The sequence below is a fragment of the Colossoma macropomum genome, unplaced genomic scaffold, assembly GCF_904425465.1.
Source record: "Colossoma macropomum unplaced genomic scaffold, Colossoma_macropomum, whole genome shotgun sequence".
NCBI lineage: Eukaryota > Metazoa > Chordata > Actinopteri > Characiformes > Serrasalmidae > Colossoma > Colossoma macropomum.
In genome coordinates this window covers 2,624,070-2,651,756 of record NW_023494810.1, presented here as the reverse complement: position 1 = coordinate 2,651,756, position 27,687 = coordinate 2,624,070, and the positions used below count along the sequence as shown (strand labels likewise).

The following is a 27,687-nucleotide window of genomic DNA, read 5'->3' as shown; positions in this document are numbered from 1 at the left end:
CCCTAAATGTAACTAAAGCCCAGCAGTGAGGAGCAGAACTTTACCCTCCTCTGCTGTCACTGCAGACTGGCAGGGTTGCTTACAGAGCAGCGCTAGTAACTGTTACTGAAGTAAAGCTCTTTTTATTTGAGGGTCCCATTTCAGAGGGAAGATTTCAACCACTACCCTGTAACTCAGTTCCAAAGGGCAAGAGACACAAGGGGTAGGGGTATAAATAAGAAATGGGATTGGGCCTTACTCTGTCCCTGCTTAAGATAAGATACCTGCACATTGGCACTTTGGGCCAGCATAAAGCTGCTGATCATAGGCTTGTAACTTGATGAACAGGTAGTAGCTGCTGAGCTATAACCACCCCAGGTTAAAGTGAGAAAAATGGGTTTGTTGCTCCCTCTTTCAATTGGATTGTGATTGGTTCCTAGGTGCCTCAAAGTTGTAAAAATATGGAGCTTTGAAATCGGATGAATCTTTTTGAATCATCCTGTATATTGATTCTGCTTGGTGAGGTTATAATGTTAGAATATGGGGCTGGCATCATGTTGCCTGTTGTCATGTAATACTGTTTTGCAGGGGTGGGGAACTGAGTCTTTCACAGTGTGGTGATTTACCTGTTCTAGCAGAGGAACCGCCCAGCTAGCTCAGTCGGTAGAGCATGAGACTCTTAATATCAGGGTCATGGGTTTGACCACGTTGGGCTAATTGACTTCAGGCCAGTCATGGGCTGAAGGTTAGGGAACCTGTCTTGTGACCAGAAGGTCACCGGTTCAATCCCCTGAGTCGACAGTATGTGACTGAAGTGCCCTTGAGCAAGACACCTAACCCCCACTGCTCCCCGGGCGCCATGGATAGGGCTGCCCACTGCTCTGGGCAGGTGTGCTCACTGCCCCTTAGTGTGTGTGTGTGTATGTATGTGGTGTTTCACTGCATGGATGGGTTAAATGCGGAGGTGAATTTTCCCGGTGGGACTAATAAAAGGATAACTTATTGTTTTAACTTAGCTTATTAAACCTGGTAATTAACGGATGAGCTGAATCAGGTGTGCTTGAGCAGGAACTTTCCAGAACCGCAGTTTCCCAACCATGCTATACTGACATCAGCCTAACAGTCTATTGTTTATAGACTGAAACACATATCAAGACCATAATGATCCTTTCACTGTCAATGCGCCACTGTGAGCAGGGCTTACTTTGCTGCTCTGGGTGGGCCGGAGTCGATGAGGCAGCTTCACAATCCTGCACAGTCTCTCCATCAGTTGCTGGCAAGCAAAGACATGAGGTGAGCAGAATGTAAACTTGATTGATAAGATGCTGTTAGGTTTGCAAGAGAGCGGTTATTACTTACATATCCCATGTCGAGGAACTCGTACTTGTTAGCTGAACTGAGAAAGGCTGAGCATGTGACCAAGTGAACCTGAAAGTGGTGATAAAACCATTTGTATTCTAAATCTGTAATAGTGCATAGACATTGTGGCATAGCAGCAGATAAAAAATTAAAAAAAGATTTCAAACACTGTTGTCATTTAAAGTGCTTTACAAATAAAGAAAATCAGAGTTGTTTAAAAAAAAAAGTAAATGCAAATAGAACAACAAAATTAAAAACAACATCAAAAAAGTAATTAAAACATGATTAAAACAATACATTAAAAAGAGAAAATCATTTAATTAAAAATCGAATTAGAAATTAATGAAATGAATCAAATCAAATTTACTGGACTACATCAACATGGCACTTATGCTGCATGTCTAACCTGCAATTTTTTTTTTATGTAAATTATTACTCATTTTTTCTCCTCAGTTTAGTCATGGCCAGATAGGACAGTTTCCAAATCACATTGATTTTAACCATTGTCATAAAACAAGTTTACTGTGGTTGCATTTAAAATAAGCAGGGACATCCCCGAAAAAGACGTTGTCTAGAAGGCAGCACACTGTCGCTGTTCAAAGAAGAACAAGTATCTGCAAAATAGCAACTTTACAAAAGAAGGCAAAAAAACCATTGTTTATTTTTAATGTAAGTTAATATAAAAGTTTATTCCATACAATTGTTACAGCATTTCTGTTGGTCCATTCATCATGAAATGTGTATCTACACCGATCAGGCGTAACATTATGACCACCTCCTTGTTTCTACGCTCACTGTCCATTTTATCAGCTCCACTTACTATATAGGTGCACTTTGTAGTTCTACAGTTACAGACTGTAGTCCATCTGTTTCTCTGCATACTTTGTTAGCCCCCTTTTACCCTGTTCTTCAGTGGTCAGGACCCCCATGGACCCTCACAGAACAGGTACTATTTGGGTGGTGGATCATTCTCAGCACTGCAGTAACACTGACGTGGTGGTGGTGTGTTAGTGTGTGTTGTGCTGGTGCGAGTGGATCAGACACAGCAGTGCTGCTGGAGTTTTTAAACACTGTGTCCATTCACTGCCCACTCTATTACACGCACCTGTGTTGTCAGTCCACCTTGTAGATGTAAAGTCAGAGACGATAGCTCATCTGCTGCTGCACAGTTTGTGTTGGTCATCCTCTAGTCCATCATCAGTGGTCACAGGACGCTGCCCACAGGACGCTGTTGACTGAATATTTTTGGTTGGTGGACTATTCTCAGTCCAGCAGTGACACTGAGGTGTTTAAAAACTCCAGCAGCACTGCTGTGTCTGATCCACTCAGACCAGCACAACACACACTAACACACCACCACCACGTCAGTGCTCAACAATATTGGTGCCTTCACAGATGTGCAAGCTACCTGTTTACTATGAGAGACCCTGGCTTTTGAACTTTACACTGGTAACTATCTGGATGGTCCTTTCCTTGTTTAGCTCGGAGAACATAATGTCTATTATTTCCATAAACAGTCTGAAAGGCCGACTCGTCAGACACTGTATGTTTCAAGCCCAGAGAGGTTAAATTGTTTATTGACAACACTTTGTCAAGTATTACCAAGCCTTTGTAGTGACATCACCACAAAACCATGCTGGTTTCTAATGCAGCACCCTCTGAACGATGGATGGTCTTTCAGTTGCGGTTTTTGATTTTGCAATTTAGTCACAGATTTCTCCAGAATCCCTGAATCTACTGATGATGTGCATTACAGAGGGTGAAACAACTCAAATCTAGCAGTCGTTTGTTGAGGAACGTTGGAGTATTCGTTGATGCATCTTGCTTATAAAGAACTAGGCCTTTCCTAGATGCTCTGTTTATCCCAAGCACAACTGAATCACCTTTTTATGATTTTTCCCATAATTTAGTGATTGCAATTCACATGGACTTTAACTGTCATCATGAAACAGGTTGCATTTGTAATGTTTTGTTAAAGTCAAGAACCCTCATGCTTTGTGAAACAGACCCCTAACCTACCTGAAGTGTGGGTAGGAGTGCAGCCAAGTGAGAGAGCTGCTCCTTCAGTGCCTTCTCCTTCTCCTCGTGCTGACTACAGGTAAAGCAGATATAAAACAGTGTCAGTATCTAATGAAACACACTCATTTTCTCATTAAAACAGATGTGCATGCATGCCTTTACTCATACTTATTCCATCCACATCTAAATCCTCTTTGTTTGTGCATCCTATATATGAAATGCACAAACACTGAGTCAAAGATAGCAGTCAGACATAAATAGCCTTTAGCTAAATTCCTAGAAGACACAGCCACAGGGAGCTTCCAGGCAGTGAGGCGAGTCGGATAGAGGACAAAGGCTCAGAAATCTCATTTAAAGAAGTCAATGAAATGTGACCTCCGTGCCTCTGCAGCGCACTGTACCACAACTTCCTGCTCTGCAGAGGGCACGCTCAGATAGACTACAACAAAAGCAAGCAACAAAACATCTGAAGTACAGTAGGAACTTTGAAAAGGGCAAAGGCTGGAATGCATCGCAGTGTCACATACCGTCACTTAGGAGTGAAAGATGAATCGCTTTTATATCAGAATCGCAATTTAAGAGTGTTGCAGTTTTCACATCGCAAGAACTGCAAATTTAAAGATTATAACCTGCTTTATCTAAAACGTCCACTTCGGAGTGGAAATGCAATAATGAACCTAATAACACAGAGCTTGTGTACTGCCTGTAGATGAGTTAAACCAATCAGAGGCTACCAAAACACAGCATCCTGGCAGTTTGGCTCACCGCATTTCAGGGTCAGAAAAGGTGGATATTCTGAACTTCTTAGCCGAGAAAAAAAAAAAAAAGGACTGAACCATGTATACCTTTAGCAAAAGGTGTTCTATGTAGTACCAAAAAAGGGTTCTTTGGCTTGTAACAATAGTATAACCCTTTTTGGTGGTATATAGAAACGTTTTAAAAAACGGTTCTACATGGAACCATTTACAGCACATTCTCGATCAATCTGAAGAACCCTTTCAAGGTGCAAAGAACCCTTTAACCCTCTACCGCACACATTATTAGGAGAATTTAAAAACTCCACTTTCTTGCATAAAATGTCCTTGATTATTAAATTATATTTGATTATTACATTATATATTATGATTATAATCTGTCCTGATTATTACGGGGGTCTTTTTGGAGTATGTTGCCTTGAGGCAACATTGTGTGACAATGGGAAGAAATTATATAGAGCCTGGTCCCTGAAGTGGTGAGACCTGACTTGTGGCTGGCTAAATCCATTCCATTGTCGCACAGTGTTGCTTCTAGGCAACAGACATATTTCTGCAAATTCTCATTGCAAAAATTTGATACTGAATGTTAAAAAAGAGGATTGAAAGTGCTCACTAAGAGACAGTTTGACCACACACATGCTTTTCATTGACTTACTCAAACTCTTCCCTTTATTGTTAACCCTGTTATTGTCTTTAAATATGTGTAATATTATTGTAAAGTGAGGAAAATTAGTTTGTTGCCTTGAGGCAACATCATGCAATAGAGGGTTAATCATGCAAAGTGTTCTTTAAGTGTTCATGATTCCATATAGAACTATGTTCTTTACTAAAGAACCCTTGAAGAACCATCACTTTTAAGAGAGTTCCTTATAGATAATAATTGCAATTTTAATTAAATATTAGTCAGAAAAATTGCAATTAGATATTTTCCCCAAATCGTTCAGCCCTGTTATATGTAAGTGCATGTCTGAGAACTCTTTATGAGAAGGACAGTTTACCTCTGAGCAGCTTTTAACAGAATCCTCTTCCTGTCTGCCAGCTTCTCCTTTATGTAAAACAGACATAAATATTAACCTATATGATATTTGATGTTTTACCTTATGAACTTTGTTCGTTTTGTAAACATACACCCTGGACAGGTCGCCAGTCCATCGTAATGTGTGTGTGTATATATATATATTTATTTTAGAGCACTGTATGTGAAAGTCAGAACATATCTGACAAAAAACTGATCTCTTATCCGTGATCGGTGTGCGCCCTCTGCTGGTGAAATCTCTCACCCGCATGCTGTTGAATAGGTTGCAGATAGCGCTCTCCTCCTCCTCTACATTAGCGCGCACTTCTCCCAGCATGGCCTTGAGCAGGACGATGGCCTCCCGTGCAGACGTCTGGAGCTCCTTCACTGCCTGTGGGGATGCAGGAAATTATGCACACTTAATGGGAGCAGCAGTATACACTATACATTTGAGACTGCCCTTCAGAGCGCACTGCTGTTTGCCTTCACTCCAGAGAATGACATGCAGTCAGCCTGAAGTGGCACTCAGGCCCTGTCCCAATTGCACGTGCACATGAGGACCACAAGGCTACAGGGTGTTCTATTTATCATTTTAATGTTCAAAGGGTCACTTACGAGCACTCTCTATGTCTTTAGTTAGCCCCCCTCACTGTGCAGACCTACACCATCTGCTGGTCGTGATCAAAACTTTTTGAATTCATTTGCCCATAGTGAAATATGTGATACCAGATTGAAACTCATTTTAAGCTGGAACTTTTGGAAAACACAGTCGTTTTGCGACAGCATGCCTGTCACCAGCAAAACCAGCAACATAACCACGCTTGGTGACCAGCTAAACCAGCACCAGACCAGCATAAACCATCTTAGAACTGTATGGAATGCATGCTGGTCTATGTTTTTCTTTCAGCAGGGTATGTAGTTCATTTTGGCAAAACATTCATAAAAAATTCCGCCCAATGACAGCTGGGATAGGCTCCAGCACCCCACCGCGACCCAGAAGGATAAGCGGTTTAGATGATGTATGTATGTATGTATGTATGTATGTATGTATTCATAAAAAACCTATACTTCTGTCTTCTAGTGTCAATTATTTCTATTTAATATTCAAATATATAATTAACAGTGTCAGATATAACAGTGTGGAAATAACTAGGCCCATTATGTCGGTGGATAATATTATTCTGCAATAATTAACGCTGTTCAGCATTTTAACCACAATGATTTTCCACAGTTGTTATCTTTCATAACCATATGTTCACATCATAACAAAAAAGACTGTGTGTGCTGTGCGGACTTGAGACAAACACATGTAAATAAAACAAAGTAGAGAACACATTTATTGAGACACCTCAACCCGTACTGAAGAAAATATATGTACATGTATTTGCTCATATTAAAAATGCATGTGTAATATATGTAATGTGTTAAATTTTGTGCTAAATACATCTAAATGTGCCAATTTTGAATACATTAAACATGTGCAAATACATGCACATATGTAGATGAAATACATGTAATAGTGTCAATTTTAAAAATTTACATATATGTAAGACTTATGGAAGTATATTACAAACTCACACATATTTTGAAAAATATATGGAGAAATATTTCTTTGCATATGGGATATGCTGACATATTTTACAGTAAAGACAATATATGTATGTTTTCTATAAAAAAAGACCTAAATTAAAGAGTAGGCTTTAAATATTCAACAGAATTAGAAACAAAACTGCATGGGAAACATTTCTTCTGTTCAGCTTTTGCAGGTTGTGATAGCAGATTACAAGTTACAAGCAGTTCGTTAGAACTTTTATTTAGCAAATACAACTGAACTAAATATATGGTAACACTTTCTGTGAATGTCATCTTTGTAAGCATCTATAAACACATTTATAACATGTTATAATGTATTCATAAGGCATTATAAACATGGTTATAAATTTTTATAAAAAAGAATGACACTGAATTACACTTTATAGCCATGTTTATTATACATTATGAATTGTTAATATAATGCATTATAAATAGTGTTAATAACATGTTATAATGTCAGTGCCAATGAAGTCAGTCCCAGCTTGGAGACTGCAAAGTAAAGACAAATACCAAGCTAACGGTGGTGTAGATTACCTTTCCCACATTGGGTAAAACACTGATGGCAGCTCTAGTTTAAACTCTGACATTTGAAGCCTGTAATGTGCTTTACTGTGAATGTTTTAGTGTTTCAGTAAATCCTTCAGTAAATACTTCAACTTGAAGCCTCACTCTGAACACTGGAGGAGGCTTTAGTACAGTACGCTTCACTTTACTTAGAGTGGACAAATACAACTTATGAGCTCTTATAATTTGTTATGATCAGTACTTATAATGTATTATGTTAACAATTCATAATGCATAATAAACATGGCTATAATGTATAATGCATTTTTATAAATATTTATAGCTATGTTTATAATGTCTTATGCATGCATTATAACATGTTATGAATGCATTTATAGATGCTTACAAAGGTGACATTCATAGAAAGTGTTACCAAATATATTTATTTCAAACAATCTGTTGTGCAGTCCTGGATTTAATACTCTTAATATACATTTTTAGAAATATATTCTAAACATGTATTTTAATATTTATATACTGAAAATTTGTGCATATACTTGGGTGACATATTTATAGGGCCAATTTCATATATTTGCATATATTCTAAAAATATATTTTATACATTTATTTCGGATATATTCCTTTTCCATATAAGATGGGTCTGACTTGTTGCTATAACACCATTAGAGGGCAGCAGTGAGTAATGGTGCTACCAGAGATGTTAAATAAAGGAGGAGACGGTCACTGGTTGAAATATGAATGGGAAAGCTTGTAACACTCAACATGGCGTCTCTTTGTGGAGAAAGTCCCGCCCTTCAATAAAAGAGCCAATCAGCTTGCAGTTTAAGTGCAGTACCCAGAAAAGCCGAAAAACTCATGTTGTTTTTCACCTCCAATTCATTGTTAAGCTACAATTTCAGCGCAAACAGCTGAGGGTGATCTGATGACTCCCCCTCTCTATATGTCTGCATGTTGTTGATGTCACCAAAATGTGGTCTTGGAGGATGACCACAGGGCTAAATATGCCTTTTGGGACAAACTTTTCATTTTTACTGGTTCACCCTTGGACCCAGATATACATACCTAGATGCCGCGTTGGGTCCAGCCAGGCACGTCCACAGCGCGGCCATTTGGAGGCGGTCAACATCGCTGCTGGACTGCATTCAGTACCATTACAGAGCGGCAGTTTAAGAAAGATACTGTCCAAAATTACACTATTTCAGGAATATTACTCTCAGAAAGGGGGATAGGATTATATAACGGAGGGAACGCAGTGATCCACACTCATGTCTGTGTGATGCGTATTGTCTGTGTGATGTTTGTGTAGATATGGCCGTGTGGTTGGTGAAGCACAGAGAACCTGTTGATGTGATTGTTTCTCCTCTGGTTTTATATTAAGCTTATTTCATTTAATAGTCTATTCAGGGGATCTTAACTTTATGTAGTAGTTATTTATTTACAGTGATGGTTAAAGCTTTGTAGTGGTAAATTATAGCATTCCTTAATCTGTGTAGATATTCATAATAGATTAACTTTAAACTTCTTACACGAACCTGAAGTTAGCTTTTTATTTTGCCAGCTCCACTTTCCCGTTCCACCTTAAATGACTTAAATGAAAGTAACTGCTTCACCATTTAAGGTGGAACGGGAAAACTTGAACAAGAAGCTGCGAATAGGAAGCCAACTTCAGCTTTGTCCTTCTTACTGTGTTTTGGGGGGTTATCTTATTTTTATGTGTATTAAGATTAGAAGTGATTCACACATTGATGGATTTGCTGATGTGTCTGATTGTGTTTCTCACGCTAAACTCGGTTTTTATCGTCAGGTCCAGACTGAATACTTTCCTGCTGGTCCGGACGGCTAATTATCACGATCAGTTATTAAAGTAATAAAAGCTACCGAGAGCAGATCCGTGCAGCCTGGATTAATCTGTGTCTGAGGATTATAACTAAACAGATTTGGTGAAAATCGGTTGAGTAATAAGGAAGCTGTGGCTGATTTAATCCTGAGACTCTTCGTCTCTCAATACAAGCGAATTTGTTCACAAGCGGATCTTGACCTCTCCAACATGGCGGACGCTCAGACATATCGCCTCAGATAGAGAACAGCAGGCAACACAGCATCTGGGTATGGATATCTATGCTTGGACCACCGAGATTATTGCCCTGCATATAAGGTCTAACAAGTTGTTGGCCTTTTATTTTAAATTCATTTATAAAATGAATGACTCGGCCTGATATAAAATGATTTTGTTGAAAGTGTTGCTGACGTTGTGCTAGATCGCTCAGCCGTATCTCTGACTTTATTCACGATATTCTTATTAATACTATTTACTGAACTAATTCACAAAGGATAACAAAAGAAAGAAATGAAGGAAAAACAAGTGAATTGGCAAAAAGCCAGTGGGCCATCAGCTTTGCCGTCAGTGGGCCGTCATTCTCAAGTGTGCGAGGATTTAGGTATGCAGTTTGCACAGTGCTAATTGGTGGGGTATAAGCACCATTGTGCCCCATGCACCGCTGTTTGCCTTCCCTCTACAGAACGGCACTGATAGCACTCAAAAGGAGTACCATTGTGTGCAGTTAAACTGAAGTGCCACTTCAGTTTGCAGACATGTTTCTGCCACAAGAGGATCCCCATAGTCAGTGATGTTCTCACCAGCACTGCCTGGTCCAGTATTTCACAGCCCTGAGCGTATGCGGTCTCAATATCTATGCAGTGCATGCGGCTTTCCCTGTGAGGAAGGACAGATATCAGAGGTTACATGTCGAGGCAGCATGCTGAGAGATCCGTAGCATGCTGAGAGCTTGATTATAGGCTTGGTAGTCTATATCTCTTACACTTGCATGTCTCTGAAGCACTTTATGCACAGCATGGATTTCTTCTCTGTGGAGAACATGATGTAAAGCTCGTCATGAAGAGCTAGAGTGAAAAAGAGGTATCATTAAAAAACAAATCATTAAAAATACATTTAAATACCAGTCTTGAGGAAAAAGTTTCAGACTGACCATTTACAACCTTAATATTAATCATTTTAGTGTGCTCTTATTAAAGAGGCACGCTGGCCAAAATGAAACACTGAACCATCACTTTATCTGCTGTGGACATGCCCACTCACCTCCTACAGTCATGCCATAATAGCCCCAAGAAAGACTATGAAAACACCTTCTGATGATGTGTCTCAAAGGTGGCAGGCTCTTTTAAAAAGCTGTTATTGTATTGGGGCAGAAACGTGAGGGCAGGCCTTTCAAAACCAACCACCAATGTAAATCCCCAGTGTATGAGTTAAAATTATAAGTGATTCCAAACTTTTGAATATTAGTGTATAATGATATTAAAATGAAAAAAAAAAAATTATAAAACGGATAGTTCTGAAATCTGATTGGCTGAGCTGCGTTCGAAGCTGTTGTAAAAATCCACGATATACACACAGCTCTGACCACAACGACTGAACTCTGTAACACTGCGCCACGACACGAAAAACCCTTCTAATGTTAATGGAATAATCTTTGACTCTAACGCTGATCACACGGAGCACCGAGTGAACTGATGAAGTAAGAACCCGTTTTCTGTTTAAACTGAGGGGCTGAAAACGTAGTAACTTATCTAGAACTAAGCTGGTCAGCAAACCAACATAAAAGTCTAAAGAATGTCACCTGAATGTTTTACATGCTTCAAATGTCCGTGTTTCAGTCAGAAGTCGCATCAAACCCAGGCTGAGTCCCAAACGGCTCCGTACTCCCTAAATAGTGAGCTGTGTAACATTAAGTTTAGAAATTCTAGCTTCTGCTGTCCAATAGTGACTGCCTGTCGAGTCTGAATGTGGATGAATCCCAAATGACCATTTCTAGCGGTTCAATGCTCTGTTGGGCTGCAGGAGTCAGTATTTAAACTCCTACATAGTGCACTATGTAGGGAGCAGGGAGCCGTTTGAGATTCAGCCCCAGCATGGGAAAAGTGGCGTCGTCAGACTGGCAGAAAACTTGCGGTGGTGGTTTGTTGACCAAACAGTACTTATAAACTGAAAGTATTTGCATTGAACAGTGCTGTGTTATCATATCTTCACTGTTATATGAAATAAGTTTTTAAAAAATCATTAAATGACCACAGTTCACAGCGATGGGCGACCGAACGTTCTTCTCATTCAGCGGTCAATTGTTGTAGCAACGATACCGTACTCTAAAGGAACTACATTTCTTGGCGGAAAACTTGTTTATGTCGATTATTATTAATAATAACTTAAATAATGATCTAAAACATTGTGTATTTTAATATATTTTATGTTGGCTGCCGTTTTATAAAAGCATTAAGCCACTCGAGGCAGCGTGTTACTGTGATTTTATCACGGGGAAGGGTGTTGTTAGGCACTCTTCTTCGCGTCGCGCCCTACCCCGTGATAAAATCACAGGTTTATTAAACAGAGAGAGGCTTTACAGGGAATCATTGTGTTGAACTCACAGCACTTCCTGTGGCCCTCTTTGGCACGCTTGGCCAGAGAGACGATTTCATGGCAGGAGAACATCCTGGCTTTATGTGTGGTTTCTCTGCAGGGTCCACACAGGGGTTGGCTACAGGTGTTACAGTAATACATCATCCCTGCATCCTGAACAGCCAACAAACACAGTAAAAATGATTAAACATTTGGAAAAAAACAGGTCTTTTGTTAATTGTGGGTATGTATGTCACATGGACCATTTTACCGAATCAGTCCAAACTGCAGTTCCACAGTAAAACATATATATATTTAGAAAAAACAATTAAGTATTCGGACCTTAGATATTGATAAGGATTATGTTATGGTCTGTTGAAACCCAGGATTTAAATGAGATAGTAATAAGCTAAATATATACAAAAACTCCTAAATTTCAACTTGTGAATATTATACTTAATATTTTTTAAGTTGATTTATATTTATCATAAATTTAATTTTTAAACAAAATGTATTCTTTGTTTAAAAAAAATGCTGTCCCACATTTTCATGTCACTACCGAAACACAGAGTTTTGGTCCATGGGCGGAGACTTATTTTAGCCACGCCCCTGCATTTTAGAGCAGGAAGTGAGGTTGCATCCCTGTCCCTCATGGCCACATGGTGAGCAGTTAGACCCCACTGTTTTGGAGTAAATGTGTCCCAAAGACTGAAAATCAGTGTGTAACATTAAGAACGTCACTACTGAAACACATATTTTCTTCAATTAAGTAACTTTTTTGCATTTTAATGAAATATTATGGTTTTATGTTTGTACAACTGTTCAAAGCTGTGTTTGATGTTGGCTAGCATTTTTTAGTTCTGCACAAAATTAGTTAAAATTGTCACGACCGAAACATTTGGTAAAGCTTCGTTAGTGTTATGACTGTTCAATTTAATAAAATAAACAGAATTTAGGTACAGGGCACCTCACAGCAACAGAATTTTAGTCTGAAGTCCCAGTTAGTTAAAAGTCTGGAATGTGTTTTGACTCTGATTTTGAACTGATTCATTAGAATGAGCCAAATTTGGGATCGTATAATTTGTATTAGCGGTTTTGGGCGTGTGTGTCGTATGTGGAGCTGTGTGATTAAATGTGGGCCTACCTGTGTTTTACACTCCATTTCACAGTTAGCGCACTGCACCACGCTCTCAGTGGAGTTCTCCACCAGGAACCTCAGCAAACGGTCCTCAGGAGGGAGGGCATTCGTCCCCTTCACAACCGAGGGACATCTGAAGAACACACACACACAAACATCAAACGACTTTGTAGCACTTATTGGATATTTTTCAGGTACAACTTCCATTTAGATGCACTTTGTAGGTTTACAGATACTGACTGTAGCCCAGCGGTTTTATCAAACCCTTCTACTCTGTCTCCCAGTGGTGGACAGTAACTAAGTAAATGTAATTCGTTTCTGTACTTAAGTAGTTTTTTCCTGTATCTGTACTTTACTGAAGTTTTTCCATTTTGGGCGACTGTTTACTTTCACTCCACTACATTTCAAAGTCAAATATCTCACTTTTTACTCCACTACATTATGAGAAATCTGTCGTTCCTTTTGGTTTATGTGTGTATAAAAACGTAACGTCAAAACAAAAGAAGTGCAAAGCGAGAACACCAATCAGGGCACAGCGGTCACTTAGTTTTGAGCTTGTTTTGACCTGTTGGTCATACCGACCCAGTGCAGCACATGGTTCAACATCAGTGCAGCAGTGTAAAATTTTGGGAGAGACTATTCAACATAAATCATGAACTAACCTAACTTTGTGTAAATAGACCACAATATAGAAATATGTACACATATGCAGTTGTGACTGACGTGTCTTTATTCTGAATTTATACAAACACATTTCATTTTATAGTAAATTTGTTTTGGCTAGTTTATGTTTATGAACAGAGACCTACAGATGCAGTTTAGTAAAGGAAACTCATTTGTGAATCTGAGTTTAAAGTCTTTATTAAACTTAAACTTGTAACTAAGTTCAAATAAATCTTAAACTGAAACTTTGCTTGTTTGTAAAAAGTGATTTCAGAGCCACTCAGTTCTACCTGATGGAAACTGTTTGCCTTCAGTGTTTTGTGCTTATGATAATTTTAATAGACATCAGCGTCACTAATTAATGACTCTATTAAAGACTGGTTTACCAAGAGAGACACTGGAGTATTTTCACCTAAAATGAGTTAATGAAGCGAGTCTTGTTACAAAAATGATAATAGGACATCAGAGCCATAATTAATCTTTTAGTACTTTCACTTTTGATACTTAAGTACATTTGAAGGCAAATACCTTTGTACTTTTACTCAAGTGGAGGTCTAAATGGAGGAACTTCTACTTTTACTGGAGTAATATTTTACCTTGGGTATCTCTACTTTAACTCAAGTACATGGTTTGTGTACTTCATTCACCACTGCTGCCTAGCAGTGGAAAAGGACCACCATAGGACATCCACTGACCAGAGATTGTTTGGGTGGTGACTGTAGCTACATACACACTGTTAGTCTTACTAAGATATGATTGTGTAAACAGCACGGTTCGATTGTTCTTGTCCAGCTAAGGTCTTATTTAACCTAGGTTTAGCCTGAGTTTAGCCTGTGGTCCAGAACAATATTGGCAGGGCAGTTCTAGATGTATCTGGACGGTCCCGGTACCTTCTGTTAATTTGATTTTCATTTTAAAAACCAGTATTGAAAAACGGCAAATGGGTCGATTCTCGTTTCTGGTTCTGTTATTGTCAGTAGAAAAATGAAGAAATAGCTTTGTTTTACAGTTTCACAAACTAATCCTAAAATCAAAAAACAAACAACCAGCAATGGAACAACTGTGAAACTGTTGTAAGTGTTTGTGTGTGTTGTGCTGGTACGAGTGGATCAGACACAGCAGTGCTGCTGGAGTTTTTAAACACTGTGTCCACTCACTGTCCACTCTATTAGACACTCCTACCTTGTCAGTCCACCTTGTAGATGTAAAGTCAGAGACGATAGCTCATCTGCTGCTGCACAGTTTGTGTTGGTCATCCTCTAGTCCTTCATCAGTGGTCACAGGACGCTGCCCACAGGACCCTGCTGACTGGATATTTTTGGTTGGTGGACTATTCTCAGTCCAGCAGTGACACTGAGGTGTTTAAAAACTCCAGCAGCACTGCTGTGTCTGATCCACTCAGACCAGCACAACACACACCAACACACCACCACCACGTCAGTGTTACTGCAGTGCTGAGAATGATTCACCACCCAAATAGTACCTGCTCTGTGAGGGTCCATGGGGGTCCTGACCACTGAAGAACAGGGTAAAAGGGGGCTAACAAAGTATGCAGAGAAACAGATGGACTACAGTCTGTAACTGTAGAACTACAAAGTGCACCTATATAGTAAGTGGAGCTGATAAAATGGACAATGAGTGTAGAAACAAGGAGGTGGTCATAATGTTATGCCTGATCGGTGTAAATGGACTACTATGTACTATAAAAGGTCAGCTCATAGCAATTACTTGGTTCGGCCCAGTTTCTTAGACTGATCAATAGCTTACTCAGGCTATTCCGTGCATGTAAAAGTACTGACATGGTAAAGGCATTGTAGTGTGTCTGACCAACAGATGGACTGTGGTCAGTAATTGCAAACCCACAAAGTGCACCTATATGCCTAGTATTTGTAATAAAATGTCCCATAAATGTGGGTACAAAGTAGGTAGACCTAATAACCTGGCAACCCTGCTTGTGTTGGATGCGGCAGCATCCAAGAGAGGGCGATCCATCACAGTGAAAGCGCTGTGAGGACTAAGACCCCCACTCCAGTTCCAGAGACTTACATCATTGCTGTCTTTATCACAGTGTTTTCATAATGTAAACAAACACTTTGGAAAATCTTATTGGATACCAGGAGTGACGGTGTAAATAGAAGCTCCCATTTCTGTTTAAATTTCACCTACAGCCGTTATTTTTCCCAGAGATTTCACCGTTTCCTAAACACCAGAAAACTCCAGTTCTAATATTTCCATGATACACAAAAAGGTGCCACAAAAGGTTCTTTGTGATGGAAGAACTACTTTTGCTTCCCCAAAGTTTGGGACGTTTGAAAGTTTCCATGTTTGATAAAGAGATTTGTGAGTGTGAAGAAACTTTAAGATGTAAAGAACAATAACATAACGTAAAAGTTCTATACCACCCTAAAATACCAGTCTCGTTTAAAACGGTCCTTCACACTCATTTACAGTACTGTGCAAAATCAGAGACCACCTATTATTTATTTAATTATTACCTTCCAATTAATTAGGTATTCGTTTTTAGGAAAAATGCATTTAACAGAAAATTACACAGACGCCTCAACAACTAAATATAACTTCTTTTATATAACTACATGTTCAGTATTCGGTGTGTCCACTTTTGCCTTTATTACAGCTTCCATTCTTTTCAGAGAGAAAATCTGCAGGGATGTTCTTCCACACTTCCAAAGTTCAGTCTTGGAAGTTGGTTGCATTTTCTGTTTTTCACAATCCACGTAACCTCAAACACATTCAGTGATGCTGAGGTCTGGACTCTGGGGTGGTCAGTCCATTGTTCAGCTTCTTTGTTTGATGTGTCCGTCTCCTTTTCTCAGTGAGGTTCTTCTTGACAGCTACACATCCTTTCAGACCCACAGCGCTGAGTCGTCTTCTCACAGTGGAAGGATGGACAGAAACACCTGTGGATGTTTTCAGATCTGAAGCAGTTTGATTTTCTCCTCTCTCTCAGAGATGAAAGCTTTAAGTGCTGTTTATCTGATGGGGGCAGTTTTGGTGTCTACCAGGTTTTGCACGGTTATTAGGAGTCACATTAACTCTGTTTATTTTAATATATTTTTTTGTTTATGATCATTTTGAATGGAAATTTAATAGATGAATGGTGGTCTCTGACGTTTGCACACTCATTTACAAAATGGCTCGCTAAAGAACAGAACATTGAACGGTTCTTTAGAGAACCAAAAGTGGTTCTTCTGTGGTTCTCTCTTTTCGGCACCTTTAATTTTTAAGAGTGTACATATCTATGGGTGGGTCATCACTTATGGTATCATTGAATTCTATTACGGAATAAATCTTTACTGAATTCTGAAATTCTAACTAGAGTGAAAAAAGTCTATGCTTCCACTTATGACCCAAATATGTCCACCATTCCCCCCCCGCTGTTCTCTATTTATCCTGTTTTCATAGCAACAGGCTAGTTTGTGCCACTAACAGCCGAGCAGCGCTTTCACCACTGAAGTCCTGACTAACTGATTAAATGCATAAGAACCGTTAGATTTTAATTAAAGGAGAATTAAATGATAAAGCTGTTTGTTTTAGCAGTTATACTATAGATTTTGTGACTTTGCACATTAAAATTATCTCTAAAGGTCCATCAGCAGGGCTTTTAGTAAGGTTTTAGTAAATGTTATTGACTATTTTAAAAAATGGGCTTGACATTAAAACAAGACGGACTTCTAAGAACACTGCAGCCCATGAATGAAAACCTACTATCGCGCTGTTAAAAATGAGGTCAGCTCAACTCAAAATGATATAGTAACTGATTACATGGCTTTTCTTGAGTTGACTCAACTTGAGGACACCAGAGTTCACACAACTCAAACTTCTTAGTTGAGTCAAAAGTTCTCTTCATTTTTTTAGCTCTGTGTGTCAGTTATGGTAAATAAAAAGGATGTTTTTATACTCATCCTCCCCACTCGCCAGGACTCTCTCCATCACACAGTCCTTACACATTTTTCCTACTGGGGACGCACTTATGGATGGCTGTGGCATTACTGGGGCTCAAACTCACAACCTCCTGTTGGGGTGATGGCTTAGTCCACTGCACCACTCAGGAACACATGAAGCAGCTCAGATTTTGTGTCTACAAATGTTTAATACACTGGAGAAAATATATGTTTTAACTTTAAAGCACTGCATCATCTCATGTGGTGCAGCTGTTTAATAATTCATCCCAACATCAGGAGGTTGTGAGTTTGAATCCCAGCAATATCACAGCCCAAGAGGAAAATATCCCCGATGCATCTGTGTGACAAGAGTCCCAGCTAGTGGGGAAATTGAGTTAAAAAATGCGAATTCAGTTTTGTTAATGTAACCAAAATGCAGACCTAGAAACAGTAGCTAGGAGAGTTTTTGACTCAGCTAAGAAGTTTGAGATGTTGTTAACTCAAGAAAAGTAATGTAATCAGTTTCTATATCATTTTCAGTTGAGCAGACTTTCGTTTTTACAGTGTGCGCTTGTAGATTATTCTGACTCTTGAAAACTCCTCATGGCAGCTGGACTAGTCAGACCCTTCGTGCTGCAGGATCCATTGGACAAAAAGCAGACAAATGTCGACCCATATGGCTCTGCTACTGTAACACCAGCTACCCAAAAGCAAATTTTACAGCAGATTTAGCAAAAACGTTTTGGTGAAAAATCTAATTTACACCATTTCTCTCTAATCACACAACTGCCTCAAACTGCATGGAGTTCCTCTGATTCTTCAAGGTTTTTGCATAATACAGTCACAAGACACAAAGTCACTCAGAGTAGTTTGATGAAACTTATAACGATCAGCCGTTACATTAAAACCACCTCCTTGTTTCTACGCTCATTGTCCATTTTATCAGCTCCACTTACTATATAGGTGCACTTTGTAGTTCTACAGTTACAGACTGTAGTCCATCTGTTTCTCTGCATACTTTGTTAGCCCCCTTTTACCCTGTTCTTCAGTGATCAGGACCCCTACAGGACCACCACAGAGCAGGTATTATTTGGGTGGTGGATCATTCTCACAGCACCAGCACAAAACTTCAGACACCAAACATGTTTTGGCTGATTAATTGCACTTAAGATCAGTCGACTAAATTGTGTAAATTAATTTTTTGTAACTATTCCTATAATGAAATAAAACTCTGATACATACAATCATCTAATGTATGAGGTCATGTGATGATAGTTGGACCTGTTGAAGTAGAACTGGATCCAGAGAGAATTAAAACTAGGCCTATATTTAGCAATACTTTGGGAGCCATCATATCAACTGCCCAAAGCCATGTCACTTCAATTGTGGTTTCAGAAGCCAAAGGTCAGGATGACAGCAAATTGCATGAGAAGAGTGGGCGTGTGTGTGGGGCTCATAAAAGTCTCACTGTTCACATTTACAACATACCAGGACATTTTCTATCTGCTCCTGCTCAAAGCATTAGTCAGTAACAGTGTTGTTTTATAGAGAACTATCTAATTTGTAGTACTTAGTGATCGGCACTGTTTTCCCCTTAATCCAAATGGAGTCAATCAGCCAAGACATGCTTGTGGTGGTGCAAGCATCTGAAGGTTGGCTCTACTGTCAGGGGATCACAAGATCGATCCCTGGCGATGCCACAGCCATCCGTCAAAGAGTCCAAGACAGCATAACTGGCCTCATTGTCTCTGGGTTGGCAGGATGGCCTCATCTACACTCTCAGAAATAAAGGTAGTAAACTGTCTCTGGGTCAGTACCCCTCTTATCACTGGGGTGGGACCCTCAAGGGTTCATCTCAGTACCTTTAGTCAGGGAACATAACTGAACCATAATCCACTGAAATGATATGTTCTAAGCTGTACTGACTCCACACACCCCGTCTCGTCTCCAGGCTTTTATTTTACTGTTCTGTTTTAAAACATTCGGTTATGAAAAGGTACAAATACGAATTTTTCACCTGGAAGACTTATTTAAGGTTCACAATCAGACCTTAAAACCACTGTTGTACCTTTGAGGGAACATTTACACTGTTTGTACCTTGATGAACGAAAAATGTACTTGAACAGAACCTTTATTACTAACAGTGTACCCCATTTAGCATGTTGCTAGCCAAGACTGGCATCTTATAGCTGATATAACAGAAATGGCAGTTAGCGTTCTCCAGGTGTGTTGAGACGTCCATTGACGGTGCATTAGCAGCAGTTCCAATAGATGCAGTGGCGCCTCACGTGACTCAGAAAAGGAACGTGGTAGCCCTCACCCTCCTAGTTTGGTGGCATTGTGTGATGAGAGGAGACCTAACTAGTGAGGGAATTGGCCACAATTAAATTGGGAAGAAAATCAGGTAAAAATGTAAATCACTTCATTAAAATGTAGGTTTTGTTATTACTGTATTATTTTATTCTCCATTTTCTCTCACAATGGGTTATTCTGATGAACAGCACTTGGTGTGACCAGCACTTGGCACTTGGACATGACTAAATTGGGTTTAAAAAGACAAAAAAACGTGATCTCTGTAGGCAAGTGTGACTATTCATGTGGCATTCATGATGCTAAATTGATGGCTATAAGCTTCCAGGACTTGTTAGCTACATAGCCTCGGAGCTCCTTTAGCACTTTAGACACCAAACACGTCTGCATGACTGTACTGAAGATAAAGGGTGGTGATTTTGGCTGAACCATTTTTCATAAACTGTTCATCCAAGTTCAAATGGATTAGAGCAAAATTTCCACTGAAACAGAATCAAACATGGACCCAACCATAACAGTCCAGTTCTACCAGCAGCCAAAAGCCTTCGTGACCAAAACATTCCCATACATGACCAACACCAGGCCACCACGTGTCACGAGTCACTTCTGAACAGGAGATAAAACGGATTAAAAACCAGGGCCCCTTTAATTGCCTTGAGCCTCAGGATCAATGCAGCCTAGTGAGCACAAGCCAAGATGCTTCTGTTGTGATCTGTTGCGGCGTGATCTTATCGGAGCGCCCGCCATGCCCGGTGTTTTGCCACGGGGCTAAAACTGGAGTTAGGCGGCTGATACTGCAGCTGTTCCCGCAGCTCAGGCCAGGGCACCCCTCTGTCTTGTATCCAGCATGTCCTCCTCCCACCCTCAGGGCAGACAAAGGGGTTGTGTAGGCCTGTTATGGCTCTGGTACCTCACTGCTAAAAACAAAGTAGCTTGAGACACATTATTTTATTAAACGATAAACAGCAGGTTAGCAGTGGGAAAGGAATTAAAGGCCCTTATCATGGAAAAAGCTGATCTCTCTTGCTTTCAAAATCCAATTTTCGTATACTCTGTAAACATTATAACAGAATGTACAGCCCCATTTCTAGAAAAGTTGGGACGCTGTGCAGAATGTAAATAAAAATAGGATGCAATGATGTGCAAATAATGTAAACCATGTTTTTAAAGGAAAATACTACAAAGACAACAAATCAAACTGAGAAATTTTATTGTTTTTTGTAAAATATATGCACATTTTGAATTTCATGCCAACAACACACTCCAAAAAAGTTGGGACGGGGGCCTGTTTACCACTGTGTTTCATCACCTCTTCTTTTATCAACACTCTGTAAGCGTTTGGGAACTGAGGAGACACTGCTGTAGTTTAGAAAGTGAAATGTTTTCCTGTTCTTGTTTGATACAGGATTTCAGCTGCTCAACAGTTCAGGGTTTCATTTGTCATATTTTTCATTTCATAATGCACCCAATGTTTTCAGTGGTGACAGGTCTGGACTGCAGGCAGGTCAGTTTAGCACCCGGACTCTTTTAATACGGAGCAATGCTGTTGTTATACATGCAGAATGTGGTTTTACATTGTCTTGCTGAAATAATCAAGGCCTTCCCTGAAAAGGACGTTGTCTGGATGGCAGCACATGTTGCCAAAACATGTATATATCATTCAGCATTAATGGTGCCTTCACAGATGTACACGTCACCCATGTCATGTGCACTAATGCCCCCCTATATCATCATGAATACTGGCTTTTGAACTGTACACTGATAACAAGCTGAGTGGTCTTTAGCCTGGAGAACACACTGTCCATGATTCCCAAAAAGAATTTTAAATGTTGATTTGTCGGACCACAGGACACTTTTCCACTTCACCAGAGGTCCATTTTAAATGAGCTCGGGCCCAGAGAAGGTGGCAGCGTTTCTGGATCCTGTTTATGTACAGTTTCTTAATTTTAACTTGCATTTGTAGGTGCAGCGACAAACTGTTTTCACAGACAGTGGTTTGCAGAAGTGTTTCTGAGCCCATGCAGTGATTTCCACTACAGAATCATGTCTGTTTTTAACGCAGTGCCGCCTGAGGGCCCAAAGGTCACGGCCAGTAAATACTGGTTTTTGGCCTCGTCCCTTACATACAGAGATTTCTCCAGATTCTCTGAATCTTTTAATGATATTATGTACTGTAGATGATAAAAAGCTAAAGTTCTTTGCTATTTTATGTTGAGAAACGTTATTCTTGAATTGTTGCACTATTTGATGGTGCAGTCTTTCACAGAGTGGTGAACCCCTCCTCATCTTTACTTCTGAAAGACTCTCTGTGATGCTCCTTTATACCCAGTCATGTTACTGACCTGTTGCCAATCAACCACCAGGTGTATTTTTTAGCATTACACAACTTTACCAGCCTTTTGTTGCCCCATCCCAATTTTTTTGGAACATGTTGTTGGCATCAAATTTAAAATGACAACTATTTTTCAAAAAAACAATAAAATTTGTCAGTTTCAACATTTGATATGTTGTTTTTGTACCATTTTCAATCAAATATAGGGTTTAAATGATTTGCACATCATTGCACTTTGTTTTTATTTACATTTTGCACAGCGTCCCAACTTTTCTGGAAATGGGGTTGTACTTTTAACTACTGAGTTAAACCTTTAACAAGCCATGGATTTATTAGCCAAAGTTTTATTACATACTTCTATAACCTAAGAGTAGCTCCATTAGTTTGCATTGAAGCCCCTGTAGTTACTGAATAATAAGCCTTAGTATGAAATAAACCTGGAATGTTAAGGGGTTAAATACAGCTGCAAAAACAACCTGCTTCAAAGTAATCATGGTTGTGATGTCACAGCCATGAATCCATTTGCATAACAGCCCACAGCAGCTTAGCCCACCCATTCACATTGAAGTGGTTTATTTTTTGACCAAAACCAAATACAAGGTCCTTCTGAAAGGGTCAGCCTATCAGAACAGAGCTCATTTACATATCAGTGGTAAAGGTACAGTAACAGAAGCAGCCTGTTCATGTCTAATGGATGAACAGTGGGAAAATGGGCCAAAAAATGAATTATGACTGTTTTAGATACATAAACCCATACAGTCACACGCAAAAGTTTGGGCACCCGTCCTAATTTACATGTTTCAGTCTTAAAGGCACGTTAATGTAAACAACCTGTGTAATTCTAATGAATAAATAAGTGAGAAGATGGTAAAATAAAAATGAATTATGACTGCTTTAGGTCCATAAATCCATAAACTTATATACTCACCCCTGGTCAAATTACATTTTCTTGATTTTCTAAATGAAAAACGAGTACAAATCCTCTACAGACGACACACCTCCACCTTTTAGTGCCCCATATTCAACATATTGGGGAAAAAAACAGAAAACCTGTCTTCTGCAAAAGTTATGGCACATTTTATATTAGATTTTTTCCATTATCTTAAACTCTGCAAATAAGCAAATACATAAAAATTGTGTACTAAAATGAACCAATAATGCCATATTTACGTTTGTTACTTGTAGAGGACGTGTTAACGTGCTAACTCACTGGAATTTTGACCAGTGGTGTTTAAACTTTTGCCTACGACTGCTTAAATGTTGTAAGTGGACTTCAGTTGGAAAAGATAAATACAGAATATGGGCCTTTTAATGTTATAAAGCTGTCAAGAATGTGTGAATTTAAGGCTGGCAAAGTCGGATCTCTGCATTAATCCTACTAGACGATGCGTCGGTGAAACCCAGCTGGTACCAGTCTTGGTTGGTGCACATACAAATGGAACCAATCGAGCTTGGCTTCTTTCCACGGAAGCTGCTTCGGATTGAGAGCATCTGTCAAAATTTCCATTCCTTCATCTTCCCAATGCCCAGTGTAAAGATACTCTTGGTATTCCATTCTAATTAAATCAGGCTTTGTGAGTTTTAACCCAAAGTACACAGTGAGAAGAGAGGGCTGGCTGTGTTTATGCGAAGTCATTTACATGCAGGGTGGGTACCGCGGGACGTAAGATGTGATATATACGCTCTGTATAGGCTGTGTATGCAGACAAACGGCTTTTTTCTCTGCACACATGGTGCTGTTGCGTTCTGTTTTGTGGTAATTAGAGCTCAGGTGAGCCCATCTGTTCACCTGCACCAAGATTGTGATTACACTGTCAGTGCAGAGGGTGACAACCGGCGCTGTGTTTCAGGAGAGGCACATAGTGGAAAATAGGAAACTGGAGCTATTTATACACTATCATTCAATCACAGCTCAAAGGTTTAGAATCAATAGTTTGAGAACCGAAATGTACCAAATTCCATAGGAGTTATATTTGACTCTGCATGCACTGTACTGACTTCATATACCCTGACATATACACTGCTTTCACTCTATATATATTGTCTTGAATATACACGGTCTTCTTGACATATACACTGCCTTGACTCCATATATACTGTCTTGACATATACGCTGCCTTGACTCCATATACACTGTCTTGACATATACACTGCCTTGATTCCAAATATACTGTCTTGACATATACACTGCCTTGACTCCATATATACTGTCTTGACATATACGCTGCCTTGATTCCAAATATACTGTCTTGACATATACATGGTCTTCTTGACATATACACTGCCTTGACTCCATATATACTGCCTTGACATATACACTGTCTTCTTGACGTATATACTGCCTTGACTCCATATACACTGCCTTGACATATACACGGTCTTCTTGACGTATACACTGCCTTGACGCCTTATATACTGTCTTGACATACACACAGTCTTCTTGACGTATACACTGCCTTGACTCCATATATACTGTCTTGACATATACGCTGCCTTGATTCCAAATATACTGTCTTGACATATACATGGTCTTCTTGACATATACACTGCCTTGACTCCATACATACTGTCTTGACATATACGCTGCCTTGACTCCATATATACTGTCTTGATATATACACTGCCTTGATTCCAAATATACTGTCTTGACATATACATGGTCTTCTTGATATATACACTGCTTTGAATCCATATATACTGCCTTGACATATACGCTGCCTTGATTCCATACATACTGTCTTGACATATACATGGTCTTCTTGACATATACACTGCCTTGAATCCATACATACTGTCTTGACATATACATGGTCTTCTTGACATATACACTGCCTTGAATCCATATATACTGCCTTGATATATACACTGTCTTCTTGACATATATACTGCCTTGACTCCATATATACTGCCTTGACATATACACGGTCTTCTTGATGTATACACTGCCTTGACGCCTTATATACTGTCTTGACATATACACTGCCTTGACTCCATATATACTGTCTTGATATATACACTGCCTTGATTCCAAATATACTGTCTTGACATATACACGGTCTTCTTGATATATACACTGCCTTGAATCCATATATACTGCCTTGACATATACGCTGCCTTGATTCCAAATATACTGTCTTGACATATACATGGTCTTCTTGACATATACACTGCCTTGAATCCATACATACTGTCTTGACATATACATGGTCTTCTTGACATATACACTGCCTTGAATCCATACATACTGTCTTGACATATACATGGTCTTCTTGACATATACACTGCCTTGACTCCATATATGCTGCCTTGACATATACACTGTCTTCTTGACATATATACTGCCTTGACTCCATATATACTGCCTTGACATATACACGGTCTTCTTGATGTATACACTGCCTTGACGCCTTATATACTGTCTTGACATATACACTGCCTTGACTCCATATATACTGTCTTGATATATACACTGCCTTGATTCCAAATATACTGTCTTGACATATACATGGTCTTCTTGATATATACACTGCCTTGAATCCATATATACTGCCTTGACATATACGCTGCCTTGATTCCAAATATACTGTCTTGACATATACATGGTCTTCTTGACATATACACTGCCTTGAACCCATACATACTGTCTTGACATATACATGGTCTTCTTGACATATACACTGCCTTGAACCCATACTTACTGTCTTGACATATACATGGTCTTCTTGACAGATACACTGCCTTGACTCCATATATACTGCCTTGACATATACACGGTCTTCTTGACGTATACACTGCCTTGACGCCTTATATACTGTCTTGACATAAACACAGTCTTCTTGACGTATACACTGCCTTGACTCCATATATACTGTCTTAACATATACGCTGCCTTGATTCCAAATATACTGTCTTGACATATACATGGTCTTCTTGACATATACACTGCCTTGAATCCATACATACTGTCTTGACATATACATGGTCTTCTTGACATATACACTGCCTTGAATCCATATATACTGCCTTGACATATACATGGTCTTCTTGACATATATACTGCCTTGACTCCATATATACCGCCTTGACATATATACTGTCTTCTTGACGTATATACTGCCTTGACTCCATATATACTGCCTTGACATATACATGGTCTTGACGTATACACTGTCTCGATGCCTTATATACTGTCTTGACATATACACGGTCTTCTTGACATATACACTGCCTTGACTCCATATATACTGTCTTGACATATACGCTGCCTTGACTCCATATATACTGTCTTGATATATACATGGTCTTCTTGACATATGCAGTGGCTTGGCACTCACACACACACACACACACACACACACACAAAACAAAACATGCTAATGTCCTGCAATGTCATTTCTTCAGGCTATAGGCTGCCAGCAGTGGTCATCACTGTACATATTCCAACACTTCCACCCTGATACAAAACAAGAGCAACCAATCAGAAAGCAGGATTCACACAAACACAACCAACACTGCAGCATCTTCAGAATAAAGCATGTTCAGCACCGACGTGACTTCTGCCCAGAGAAGAGTTAAAGTCAGACAGCTAAACCTATAATTTTAAAGATGTACCAACTTAAAACCTAATAATTAGCCGAAAACACAGCTCACTGCCACAGCGGACTCAAATAAAGACGACATGAACGTTAGAATAGAATAGAATAGAAAAGTTCAATCAAACAGCTGGACAGGAAATACAACACAGCGATCTTAAGCAGTATGACAGGGACAAAATAAGTGGAGTGGAAATGCATTTAGAGCTATCAGACACTGAATCAGAGAAGATATTATGAAAGAGTTATGAATGAGTTTTCTCATTTTATTTTTATTAAGCAGGGTTTAATTGCCTAAAGGGACGAGTGTGTGTAGTGTGCGCTGTGTGTGCGGTTCATTATACAGAGCTTCAACAAGCCATCGCTTCTCAGAGCTTCTCATCTTCAATATCCAACTAGATGTCTGATCTAGATGACCCAAACTGAACCTGCACAGGCCCAACAGAAACAAACGGCACGCTTTAAACACAGCTCTTTGTCTCACAGTGTGATTTCCTTACTCACCCACAGAGGGGGCAAATGAGGCGATTCTCGCTGGCCCTGCCGTGCAAGCAGCTGGCACAGAAGATGTGGTAGCAGTCCAGAAGACACGGCTGGCGGTACTGCTCGTGGCACAGGTGGCACACCAGGGGATGAAGGCTGGCACAGTCCGGAGCCCACAGGTCATCCAGAGGGAAAAGGGGTAAACCGGCCATCTGAAGAACCAGAGAGAGAGAGAGAGAGAGAGAGAGAGAGAGAGAGAGAGAGAGAGAGAGAGAGAGAGAGGTGCTGAGGAATTCAGAAAGCACAGGTTACACATTAAAGGAATCCTCCAGTGTTTTTCGGTCTAATCCAAATCTGCTGCATCTACATCACACGGCCGATTATCACATACAGCAATTTCAGCACATTTTACTGCGCTTAGAAAATAACAGAAAACCCTTCGACTAGAAATTAGCTAATTATAGGAGTCAGTAGGCAGATCCTTAAGCTTTAGCACTTTACTAAGTACAAGTAGGGCGGAATGATTAATCATTTTAACCTTGAAATCGCAATATGAATAGGTGCAATTTTCAAATGACACAAACAATTGTAATTTGAAAACCTACATACATCAT

The 27,687-nt window shown here is 39.5% G+C and overlaps 1 protein-coding gene across 2 annotated transcripts in view; it reads right to left on the bottom strand.

Moving 5' to 3' along the window:
• Nucleotides 1-27,285, bottom strand: part of rnf207a (ring finger protein 207a) — a 53,763-nt gene extending 26,478 nt beyond the window's left edge. For both annotated transcript variants that reach the window (XM_036559541.1, XM_036559542.1), the window contains exons 1-10: nt 27,095-27,285; nt 12,798-12,924; nt 11,683-11,827; nt 10,065-10,146; nt 9,883-9,958; nt 5,393-5,518; nt 5,111-5,157; nt 3,358-3,430; nt 1,339-1,407; nt 1,184-1,252 (exon numbers count right to left, since the gene is read on the bottom strand). In XM_036559541.1, coding sequence (XP_036415434.1) covers nt 1,184-1,252; nt 1,339-1,407; nt 3,358-3,430; nt 5,111-5,157; nt 5,393-5,518; nt 9,883-9,958; nt 10,065-10,146; nt 11,683-11,827; nt 12,798-12,924; nt 27,095-27,285 — 1,005 coding nt within the window. The remainder of the gene's footprint in view (nt 1-1,183; nt 1,253-1,338; nt 1,408-3,357; nt 3,431-5,110; nt 5,158-5,392; nt 5,519-9,882; nt 9,959-10,064; nt 10,147-11,682; nt 11,828-12,797; nt 12,925-27,094) is intronic.
• Between the last annotated feature and the right edge of the window lie 402 nt (nt 27,286-27,687).